The sequence below is a fragment of the Rhinopithecus bieti genome, unplaced genomic scaffold, assembly GCF_001698545.2.
Source record: "Rhinopithecus bieti isolate Rb0 unplaced genomic scaffold, ASM169854v2 scaffold_24999, whole genome shotgun sequence".
Taxonomy (NCBI): domain Eukaryota; kingdom Metazoa; phylum Chordata; class Mammalia; order Primates; family Cercopithecidae; genus Rhinopithecus; species Rhinopithecus bieti.
The window spans coordinates 96,093-108,950 of NW_016811342.1; the positions used below are offsets into that span (position 1 = coordinate 96,093).

General features: G+C 38.5%; 1 protein-coding gene across 1 annotated transcript in view; it reads right to left on the reverse strand.

Annotated features, from left to right (window-relative positions):
• Positions 1 to 3,416: 3,416 nt before the first annotated feature.
• Positions 3,417 to 12,858, reverse strand: part of LOC108543333 (zinc finger protein 736-like) — a 48,521-nt gene continuing 39,079 nt past the window's right edge. The window contains 1 exon segment of the mRNA XM_017893769.1: positions 3,417 to 5,380. Within this exon segment, the coding sequence (XP_017749258.1) occupies positions 4,323 to 5,380 (1,058 nt within the window). The 3' untranslated portion in view covers positions 3,417 to 4,322.

Genomic DNA, 12,858 nt, shown 5'->3' on the forward strand with positions numbered 1-12,858 from the left:
CCTTTTAATATAAAAAAGTAGGTTCCTTTTAGAGAAAAGTGATCGAGACTGCTGACTAGAAGCAGCTAGACTGTGTAGTTCTCATAGAGAGGAATGCAAGGTGTATACAAATACAGCACCTGCAACTGAAACATCCAGGTACTTGCATTGGGAATAATCAAAGAAACAACTTATAGAGAATGGAGTAAAGAAAGGCAGGACAGTGGGCCACCTGGGAACAACATGGAGCCAAGGGAACCTCCCCACCCAGTAAAGCAGTGAGTGCATGTGTGATCCTGGGAACGCACAATTCTCCCACAGATCTTTGCAACCTTCAGGTTGCAAAGGAGATACCCTCATGGACCCACTTCACCAAGGCCTTCAGTTTAACACACAGAGCTACATGGAGTCTTAGCAGAGCAGCTACTCAGGCCTGTGCAAATTCAAGAGCTTTAGATACTAGCTTTCCAGGCTTCCAGAAAAAGCAGCTGCAACTTGAGCAAAGCAGGAGGTTACACCCCTGTACATACTCATAGGAAAGAGGCAGAATCCAGGGGGCTGAGTAGTGATGATCTGTAGGACCCACTTCTACAATGCCTCACACAGTAAGACCTACTGGCTTAGATTCCAGCCAACCATTGGTAGCAGCACTGCACCTCCCTGGGTTAGAGCTACCAGAAAGAGGAGTGGGCCACCATCTTTGCTGGTTGGGCAACTTAGCCATTCTAGCCTTCAGGTTTTGAAGTGCCCAAGCTGACTGGGGGCAGAAAGGATCTCCTAGCACAGTACAGGTGCTCTAAAAAGACGAGGCCAGACTGCCTGTTAAAGTAGGTCCCCAATTTCATTCCTTCTCACTGGAAAGTACTTCCCAATGAGGGTCTCCAGCTACCACCACCAGCGCTCTTTGGTTGATGGAGTTTTGAAACCTCTTTGGGATATAGTTCCTAGAAGGAAGAGTGAGCTGCCATTTTTGCTGTTTGTGTGTTAGCTCTTCCAGCCTTCTGGCTTTGGAGAATCCAAATAAACTGGGGGTGGAAGTGGTACCTCTGAACAGCAGAGTTGTCCTACAAAAATACGGTTAGACTGCTTTCTTGAGGGGGTCCCCAATCATGTTTTCCTCACTGGGTAAGACCTTCAACAGGGGCTTTCCAGCTACTTCCTACAGGTGCTTTTGGGTTGGAAACAGGTCTGTACCTCCCTGGGATGCAGCTCCCAGAGAAAAGGGCATGCTGCCATTGTTGCTGTTTTGCAGCATTCAGTGGTGATAACTTCCGGTACTGGAACATCCGAGGAGACCAGAAACTGCAGTGGACACCCAGCATACTACAGCAGCCCTTCAGAAGTCGTCAGACTGTTACGTGAGTGCCCGTTCTCATATATTCTCATGAGGCAGGTTCTCCAGGCCTGGGCCACTAGCCAATCATTGCCAGAGCTATTGAGCCAGTAGCAACTTAGCAACTCCCTGAACAGAGCCTCCAGGGGCCTCTGCAGTACTACTGCCCTTGCCACCCTCAGACTCATGAAAAATCCAAAACCCTAAGTGCCTTATTCACACCTCAAACAACCTGCAGTTTACCCAAGGAGAGGAGGCCAGTCCATCCTCCATGGGTCCCACAAACTACCCACTGCTCCTCATCAGACAGTGAACCCCTAACTTGGCCAAAAGTACAGATCTTCCATCCTGGACTGGCTGCACTGGGTGATTGCTGACCTACATCTCTCTAAGATGCAGCCCCCAGAAGACAAGCAAAGAGATGGGGCAGCAAGCCAGCTCATGTGGTACCCAGAGGATTTGGTGCAAGAGCATCTGTAGTCAAGTGTGGCCAGCGACGGCCATTTCTCCAGGCTCAACTTTCTCCCATAAGAGACTTTAGCCCTAGGGGAACTGTTGGGCCTAATTTCTGCAGGATGGTCTTGCAAATCAGAAGCAGCTGGTCCAACTGCACACTCCTTGAACTGCTGGTCTCTCCCAGGGACCCAGTCTGGCCACAGCTGCTTACAGGGCAGTCTCAGGTACCCTGGAAGCTCATACCACAGCATCTGCACTGGTGGGCCATGCCTGACCCATGAGAAGCTCCAGCAAGGCAGCCCCTACGACTGCACCAGCCCACGCTTCTTCCCCACACTCCAGCTTCCCCCGAGACCATTGCAACTCCCCGTATTTCTTTGCTGGCACATGTCTGCAAAGGCAGGTTTGGCTTTGCTTGCCCCACCAGCAAATGGAAATGCAATATGCCCCTGCCACTCCCAGCAACTGCCACTGTAGATGAAGTTTTGGTGGGCAGAGAGCCAGAAAACTCCACTCCTGCCTTTGTGCTAACACTGTGTGGAGAACAGGGTATCTTCCCACACTCTGAACAATCACTCCTTCTTGGGGGACACAGAAAAGGCATCAAAACTTTCGCTGGCCAGCATCCTCCCCTATACCAACACCACCTTTAAGTGCAACAGTACACAGTCTCCAGCAGGTATCCCCCACTCCCCTCCCAGCTGCTTTGCTCCTGCCAGTGAGGTGAATGCCAAAGACAGGCAGAAACCCCATATCCACCAGCACTCTGCTCCAGCTGTGGCACCTTGGTTCCACAGAATCGCAAACTCCAAATCTCAAGGAGCAAGAAAACACAGTTGGGGCTCAATACAAGTCCCCCGGAGTTACAGTATGCAGCCTCTGAGTTGTGAGCTGAGCACTGCCCACCCCCCACCACCACCAAAACAAAACAAAACTCCCAGGAACAAAGCCTGTTGGCTGCATCCATCTTATACCACAATCAAATACTCAAGACCATCAAATAGGATTACAAAAAAAAAACAAAAAAAAAAACCATTCAAAGGTCAGCAACCTTAAAGATATGCCCACAAAGACAAGACAAAATCAGTGCAAAGATAAAAACACAAAAAGCCAGAGTGACTTTTTTCATCCAAATGACCAAATTATGTTTCCAGCAAGGCTTAAGATGACAGAAGTAGAATTCAGAATATGGATAGAAACAAACTTCACTGAGTTACAAAAGTAAGTTGCAACCCAACGCAAGGAAGGGAAAACACTGCAGGAACTGACAGAAAAAACAGCCAGTCTAGAGAAAAATGTGGCCAACCTGATAGAAGTGAAAAACACAATACAAAACTTTATCATGTAATCACAAATATTAACAGCAGAATAGGCCAAGCAGAAGAAAGAATCGCAAGAGCTTCAAGACTGGCTTTCTGAAATAAGACAGACAAGAAAAGTGAAAAAACAAAAAAGAGGAATGAACAAAACCTCTAAGAAATATGGGATTATGTAAAGAAACCAAATCTATGATGCAAGAGATTGCCTGAAAGCGATGGGGAGAATGAAAACAACCTGAAATACATATTTCAGGATAACATCCATGAGAACTTCCCCAACCTAGAGAGGCCAACATTCAAATGCAGGAAATGTGGAGAACCCCAGTAAGATACCCCATGAGAAGGTCATCCTCAAGACACATAATCATGAGATTCTCCAAGGTCAAAATGAAAGAAAAAGTATGTTAAAAGGCAGCTACAGAAAAAAAGGACAGGTCACCTCTAAAAGAAGCCCATGAGAAAAACAACGAACCTTTCAGCTGAAATCCTACAAGTCAAAAGAGATTAGGGGCCAATATTCAACATTCTTAAAAAAAGAATTCCAACACAGAATTTCACATCTGACCAAGGTAAGCTTCAGAATTAAAAAATATATATGATCCTATTCAGATAAGCAAATGCTGAGAAAATCTGTTACCACAAGATCTGTCTTATAAGAGCTTCTGAAGAAAGCATTAAATAAGAAAGACTATTACCAGTCACTACAAAAGCACACTAAAGTATACAAACTGCAGACACTATAAGGCAACCACATAAACAAATGTGCAAAATAGCCAGCTAAGATCCTAATAACAGAATCAAATCCACACATATGAATACTAACCTTAAACATAAATGGGCTAAATAACCAAATTAAAACACAGATGGCAGGCTGAATAAAGAATCAAGATCTAACGGTATGCTTTAATCGAGACACCCATCTCAAATAAGCTCAAAATAAGGGGAAAAAGAAAAGTCTACCAAACAAATAGAAAACAGGAAAAGCAAGGGTTGCAATCCTAGTTTCTGACAAAACAGACTTGAAATTAACATAGATTAAAAAAAAAAGAAGGACATTACATAATAGAAAAGGGCTATATATGCACCCAACACATAAGCAACACATAAAGTTCTTAGAGACCCTCTAAGATGATAGATGTTCTTCCATCGTTATTACATTTATACTGCATTTGTTCAGTATTAAATTTCAGATGTTGAAAACAGTATGAGGACTTGTTAAAGGCTTTTCCACATTTTTAACACTTGTGGAGCTTCTCTCTAGTATGAATTCTCTTATGTCTGATGAGGTGTGAGAACCAGCTCGATGCTTTGCCACATTCTTCACATTTGTAGGGTTTCTCTCCAGTGTGAATTCTCTTATGATTAGTCAGGTCTGAGAAGCACTTGAAGGTCTTGCCACATTCTTCACATTTGTAAGGTCTCTCTTCCATATGAATTCTCTTGTGGTTAAAAAGGGTTGAGGAGCGGGTAAAGGCTTTGCCACATTCTTCACAGATGTAGGGTTTCTCTCCAGTATGAATTCTCTTATGTTTACTAAGGGCCGAGAACCACTTAAAAGCTTTTCCACATTCATTACATTTGTAGGGTTTCTCTCCAGTATGAATTATCTTATGTTTAGCAAGGTCTGAGAACCACCTATAGGCTTTGTTACATTCTTCACATTTTTAGGGTTTCTCTCCAGTATGAATTCTCTTATGACTAGTAAGGTCTGAGAAGCACTTAAAGGCTTTGCCACATTCTTCACATTTGTAGGGTCTGTCTCCAGTATGATTTCTCTTGTGTTTAACAAGGGTTGAGGAGCAGGTAAAGGTTTTGCCACATCCTTCACATTTGTAAGGTTTCTCTCCAGTATGAACTCTCTTATGTTCAGTAAGGTTTGAAAACTTTTTAAAGGCTTTGCCACATTCTTCACATTTGTAGCATCTCTCTGCAGTATGAACTTTCTTATGTCTAGTAAAATCTGAGAACAACCTACAGTCTTTGCCACATTCTTCACATTTGTAGCATTTCTCTGTGCTAAAAATTTCCTTATTTTCCATGAAGATTGAGCACAACTGGCAATCTCTGCCAAATTTATTACATTGACAGGTTTTGCTATGGGTAATTGAAAAACATTGATGAAGGCCATTATAACTGCTTTTCTGCCCCTTGCAATTACCCACACTTTGGTTGTCTTTCTTTAAATGTAAATTATTAAGATCACAGCTTCCATATTTTCTCAGAATCACTTTTTGAAATGAATCTTTTATGTCATGCTCCGGCAATATCTCTGCAGTAAAATGAAAAGAGCCAGCTGGAGAAAAAAAAAAATTCTCCCTCATTAGACTCAGGTGAATACATTTGACAAATATATAATTATACAAAGTACATTAACAAAATGACAATAAAATACCACAGGCTCTATATTCTTATAGACATATAAACCTAACAGAAATATACTGACCAAAATGCCTTTGCGAGAAGTCTAAGAACCAGTTAAGCATTTGCAGCATGCCAAGTGAGCAAATGCCAAGAACCACAGAGAAGCATAATAAAAGTATTTCATATTTACCCAGCACAATCATTCTTCATCCTATGATGACTCTAACTATAGACTCCAAACTCCTGTCTTCCCCCTCCAAAAATAAATAAAATAGTGGCACATGTGTCTATGCTTCTGGCTTACTGAGACCTTACCAAAGACTAATTTCTATATTCCATGACAGTGTTGAAAGGAAAGGTGGTATACACTGACAGTTTCAGACAGATGAGACCAAAGGTAAATGACTGTTACAAGAGATGAAAGACTTCAGTATCATAGACAGACAATGGGTATAGCAAGTGACTACAGGATCTCAGGAAGAAATATAGGGAATGGCCAGGAGTGGCAGCTCACACCTGTAATCCCAGAACTTTGGGAGGCTGAGGCAGGAAAACCACCTGAGGTCAGAAGTTCAAGACCAGGCAGGCCAACATGGTGAAACCTTTTCTCAACTAAAAATACAAAAATTAGTAGGGCATGGTGGCAGGTGCCCATAATTCCAGCTACTTGGGAGGCTGAGGCAGAAGAAAGGAGAATCGCTTGAACTCAGGAGGTGGAGGTTGCAATGAGCCAAGCTCGTAACATTGCACTCTAGTCTGGGCAACAGGAGTAACACTCAAAACAAAACAACAACAAAAGAAACAAAACAAAACAAAAAAACCATGGGGAATCTTTTTAAACTAAAAAACACACAAGCCCAGAGAAAACATCCATAGAACAGGCTTGAGAGACTCCAAAAATCTCTAGCCTAAAAAATTGGTATCATATTCCCCAGACAAAAGTCACTTAATACAGATTTTGACATGTGGCTTTTTATTATACAAATTGCAACCTAACATTACAACATATACAAAACATCAAGATAATATGGCTCAAAGATAAAAATGAATATCCAGAAATCATTTATTTTAAAAGGAGATGTAAAATTACATGAAACAATTTGAATTAAAGTCTAGATCTACTTTTAAAAGAAAAAAAGTTACCCTAGAAAATCAAAATTACATCTCAATGATGCTCAATGAGTAAAATGGAAACAAAACAAAACAAAACAAAATGAAATAACAAAAATGAAACCAACAAAAGATAAAAGCACAGAAAGATATAAAATTGCGTAGAACTACAAAAAAAGACTAATATGCACTTCAACATTAGTAAAAAATATAAGAAAATCAAGAACTCGGCAAATTTCAACTAAGATTAACACAAAGAGATTTCTAACAAGACACAACATAAGCAATGATTTAAAAGTCACAGACAAGAAGAGAATCTGGAATTCAGGAAGAAAAAAGAGATGTGTTATTTATATGCATGCTTCTGCCAGATTATGAGTAAATTTAAGAACACAAATCTTTCAGGCAAGAAGGGAGCAGGATGACATAGTTAAAGCACTGGAAAAAAAAAAGTCCAAGCAAGAAACTTATCCAGCAAAAGTATTCTTCAAAATGAAAAGAAAAAAAAAAAAATCTAACTGTATCATTATATCAAGATCTGTATCAAGATCTAACTATGTGTCTTCAAGAGACTCATTTCGGATCTAATTAAAAAAAAAAGACTGAAAATGGCAGGATGAAAAATACAATTTATTCAAGTGTTAACCAAATGAGAGGAGAAGAGGCAACAATTTATTAAGTTGAAAACTGTCATATTTCATATAATTTACTTTAAGTCAAAATTCACAAGAGACAAAGTAGGACATTCAATTATAGTAAGAGGGTTCATTCACTGAGAACCTATAAATACAAGACAGTTTTCCCAAACACATAAAGCAAACATTGACGGAACTGAAGCAAAAATAGACAGCAATATAATAATGGAAGGATACATCAACATCCCACTTTCAGTAATAAATAAAGCAAGACAGAATATCAATGAAGGAACAAAAAACTTGAATGCACTATAAAATAATTACACCTAACAAATGTATACAGACAGCAGAATACACATCTTTTCAATATCTCATGAAACATTTTTCTAGATGGATGACCTGCGACATCAAAAAAGAAGTCTTAACAATTTTTTAAATTGAAATTTTACAGACAATTATTTATGGTCCAAATGGAATGAAACTAGAAATCAATAGCAGAAGAAAAGCTGAAAAATTCAAAAAATAAATAAATAAATAAATAAAACAACACTTTCTCTCCCCCACCTGCCACCCCGCCCAGATGGAGTATTGCTCTGTCACCAGGCTGGAGTGCAGTGGCACAATCTCAGCTCACTGCAACCTCCACCTCCTGTGTTCATGTGATTCCCTGCCTTAGCCTCCCCTCCCGAGTAGCTGGGACTACAGGCATGCACCACCACGCGCCCAGCTAATTTTTTGTATTTTAGTAGAGACAAGATTTCACCATGTTGACCAGGATGGTCTTGATCTCCTGACTTCATGATGTGCCCACCTCAGCCTCCCAAAGTGCTGGTATGACAGGCATGAGCCACCGCACCCAGCCAGCAACATAATTTTAAGCATGTTCTTTTTCAAGGGTTGGAAGACATAATACTGTGAAGATGTCCATGCTGCTTAAAGTGGCCCACACATTCAACACACCCCTTTTCAATTTTTAATTTTACTTTTCCAAAAGAAAAAAAAAAACCCACAAAATTATGTAAGATCTCAAGGGACCATGAAAAGCCTGACAATCTTTAAAAAGAAGAAAAATATTGGAAGCATTATGCTTAACAATTTCCAAACACAAAACAAACCTACAGTAATCAAAGCACTTTGGTACTGGTGTAAAGGTAGAACACCAAAGTAATGAAACAAAATGCAGCACAGATATAAACTCTTGAATATATGGTCAAGTGAGTTATTTGTACACCATACTGAAGCATTATACACAAAAGAAAATAGGTAAAAGCAATTTAAACTTTCCTTACCAAATGAATGGATAATTTAAAATACAAAAAAGGGAATATTAATCAGCTTTTAAAAAGCAGGAAACCTTCTAATACCTATTATAAAGACAAATTTTGAAGGCAACATGCTAAATAAGCCAGCCACACATACACAAATACTGTATGAATCTACTTACTTGGAATATCTAAAATAGTTACATCCTTAAAAATAGAAAATAGAATGATGTTTGTAAAGGGTCAGACAACAGGAAAAATAAGTAGTGGATTCATGTGTATAGCATATTTCTTTTACAAAATAAAATGTTCTAAAGATATGTTGCTAAAAATGTCAATATACTTAAAGCTTAAATATGTGATTGAAAATATTAAAGAGTATAAAATATTGTTTTTTTAACTTTTATGTTTTAGACAGAGTTCTGCTCCTGAAGACTAGGCTGGACTACAGTGATGCCATCTCGGCTCACTGCAACCTCCACCTCCCAGGTTCAAGTGATTCTCCCGCCTCAGCCTCTGCAGGAGCTGGGATTATAGGCGCACACCACCACACCTGGCTAATTTTATATTTTTACTACAGATGGGGTTTTGCCATCTTGGCCAGGCTGGTCTTGAACTTCTGACCTCAGGTGATCTGCCTGCCTTCACCTCCCAAAGTGCAGGGATTACAGCTGTGAGCCACCATGCTCGGCCCTTGTATTTCTTACAATTAAGAACAAAACAATCATTGACTACTAACAACAACAACAACAAAAAAGCAAATATACAAGTCATAAAATAGGGGTAATATTTACACAGTCAAACAAACACAGAAATAACTATATTGGCAACATATGTATGACTGATTAACATCTGACTTTTGTCCAAACATTGGTTTAATGTGTACAGAGTTGAAATATTGGCATACAAAATTTTAATACATAAATAAAAACTAAAAACAATTAATTAATGTGACATAGTCTACTGTAAAACATGAGCCACTAAGATAGAAAATAGTGAAACAAAATTTAACAAAAAAATTAACCAAAAAATATTGAATCAACATAGTGTACTACTAAAAAATAATTATTCTAGATAGCCATGCATTTTAACTGTGAGTGCACATTTATAAAGAGCACTTATTTCGGTATTTTTGTTCAATTTCAACTTTTTCTATAGGTTCAGAGGCCACACGTCTAGGTTTGTTACATGAGTACATTATGTATTGCTAAGGTTTTGGATACTGTTACTACTACCCACAGTACCCCATAGGTACCTTTTCAGGCCTTGTCTCTTTCCTCCCTTCCTCCTCTAGTGGTTCCCAGTGTCTACTGTTTTCATTTTTTATATCCATGTATACTCAATATTTAGCTCTCACTTATAAGTAAGAACATACAGTATTTGGCTTTCTGTTTTTCTCCATTAATTTACTTAAGATAATGGCTTTCAGCTGCATCAATGTTGCCACAAAGAACATAATTTTTTTTGGCTGTGTAGTATTTCACTGTGTATAGGTACCACATATTCTTTATCCAATCCACCAGTGATGGGCAACTAGATTGATTTCATGTCATTGTTATTAAAGACAATAAAGTTTGAATCACTAGTATACAGTGAAAGCAATAACATTCTATGGAAAATGCATTATAATCATTCATAAAAAGCTTTTTTTTTTTTTTTTTTAGAAAGAGGAAACATTTTGATTATTTTATTTTTTAATCTTCAAAATCTTCTGCCATGAGCCAGGAATGCATGATAGCAATGGCTCAACTTCTTCACATGAAACACTTGGATTCATTTTCATTCACAAGTTTTCTAAAACATCTACAATTTCATAACCCCACCCACTTCCAACCATTATCACAGATTTAACTGACCATTAAATAGCTGGAAGCTTTGATGAGAAAATATGAATAGGCACTTAAATAATACTGGACATACTTACTATGTCATTAATGTATAGCTGCTATTTTTGCACAAAACGTAAAGGTAAGGCGACCTCTGGAAGCAAAGTATTACATTACTAAATAATATAAACAACATAAATACAGTACAATATGGTGTGAAATAAAATAAACAATTAGAAATAAATTTATATAATCACATAGACAAAGTTTGAGAAAAGTTGATGAAAATGCTAGTAAACTTACACATATAAATCAAAGATTACAATATATGGTGTGCCTGTTAATTATCTAGTTCATGTTTTATGTAACATATACATTTGAGCACATTACCTCAGAACTTGTGAAATTACAGGCATAGTTGTTATACAGCAACTCAGAAAGAACAACATATATATGACAACCTAGTAGTCTTCATAGTAAAGAAGATTATAAATTATTTATAATTATAAAATAAGTTATTAAGAAATAGGTAACAATTTGGAGTTTATTATATGCTGGAGAGTGTTCTGAGTAACCTATGGTAGTAGTGTTTTTTGGAATTCTGTGAGGTGAGTAGATAAAATCAACTATTCCACAGTAGAGGCATCTGTCATATAGAATTTAAATTTCTAAGCTTAGTTCCTACTAAGAAAAATATACTTTTGAAGTGAAATAGACGTTTAGATTTTCTTGTACTTAATCAGATGCTTTGTGCTCTGATAAAAGTTCTCTGATAAAAGTTCTCACTTTCAATTTCTGTATGATCAACTGACTGGAAATTATAAAGCAGAAAACATACGACGTCTGTCCCGGGCCTCTCTCAAATCTCTTAACCAAATCTCAATGTCTCCCTACTCCTCTCACAGACATCTAACATAACGCACAGATTTTTAAAAACAGCTTAAAAAATAGTGGTCTCCAAAAATTTGCACAAATTTTCCAGATCCCTCAAAGCAATAGAAGAACAGTTAGATTATTTAGATCCTTACAGCATAAAAAGGAGTTGTCTCTCACTGTGAATGCACCAGCAGATTAAATGGATAAAAGACTTAAAGAATTCAAAAGCTTAATAAGCATACATCAAAAAGTTGTCCTCCATGACAGTAAGAGGCTTTTCAAGAATCAATTCCATTAGAGAACAGCCTCCCAATCCACATTTTAAACTCTGGGTTTCTCCTTCACCTTTGGACCTTTCACATGTGTTATCTGCTAAATCATTCAGACGTATTTGAGTGTATGGCTATTCTTTCCACTCGTTTCATATTCCAGTAATATTTTCTATGCTGCAGAAGGTAACCACGTCTAGCTTAAAGACTTTGCAACACAACCTTTCTTTCCTTCAACAGCAATTGGTCTAAGTAAAACACAATCAACTCCCAGTATTATCCTTAGGAGAAATCTAAAACAATGGATCTGTTTAAAGTTCTGATTAATAAGCCGGACGCAGTGGCTCACATCTGTAATCCCAGCACTGTGGGAGGCTGAGGCAGGCAGATTACGAGGCCAGGAGATCAAGACCATTCTGGCTAACACACGTGAAACCCCATCTCTACTAAAAATACAAAAAATGAGCTGGGTGTGGTTGCAGGCGCCTGTAGTCCCAGCTACTACTGGCGAGAACCTGGGAGGTGGAGCTTGCAGTGAGCTGAGATCAGGCCACTGCACTCCAGCCTGGGTGACAGCGAGAATCCGTCTCAAAAAAATAAAATAAAATAAAATAAATTTTTAAAAAAAGTTCTGATTAATAGTCTCTCTCCCTTAATATGAAAATGATGGAGTAATGAGAATTAATCTGTATCTGCTAGAAGAAAGGTGAATGTTGTTCTAATACTAGAGGAATTGCCATGCCACAGTCATCTAGGGAAGCAAAAGATTATAGAATCTGAAAAGAAAATGAGGAAAAATCTCTTTAACTTAGAAATTACACACAAAAGTCCAAAGACACAACTGAGAACATGTTTGTGAAGCACTAAAAAATCTATAGCCTGGCTCATTGCCATAGCCATTCTTTAAGCAAGTCTTTAAACATTAGATTAGATGGCTGTTTTTAAGTTTCCAAATTTCATAAAAGGATCACATGACATTAAAAAAAAAAACAGGAAACATACCCCACTTGAAGAAATAAATTTCCAAAACTCAATCTTTAAGAAAAGAAGATCTTTGCATTATCTGACCAAGATGTCAAAATAATGATACTAAGTATGCTCAATAACAAAAATAGAACACAGACAAAAAAAAAAAGAACCCAGTAGAAATTGTAGAACAGGATGGGGTGACCAAGATGGCCGAATAGGAACAGCTCCAGCCTCCAGCTCCCAGTGTGAGCAACACAGAAGATGGATGATTTCTGCATTTTCAACTGAGATACCGGGTTCATCTCACTGGGGCGTGTTGGACAGTCGGAGCTGGTCAGGGGGTACAGCCCGACCAGTGAGAGCTGAAGCAGGGCAAGGCATCATCTCACCTAGGAAGCGTAAGGGGGAAGGGAATTCCTTTTCCTAGTCAAGGGAAACTGAGACACACAACACCTGGAAAATC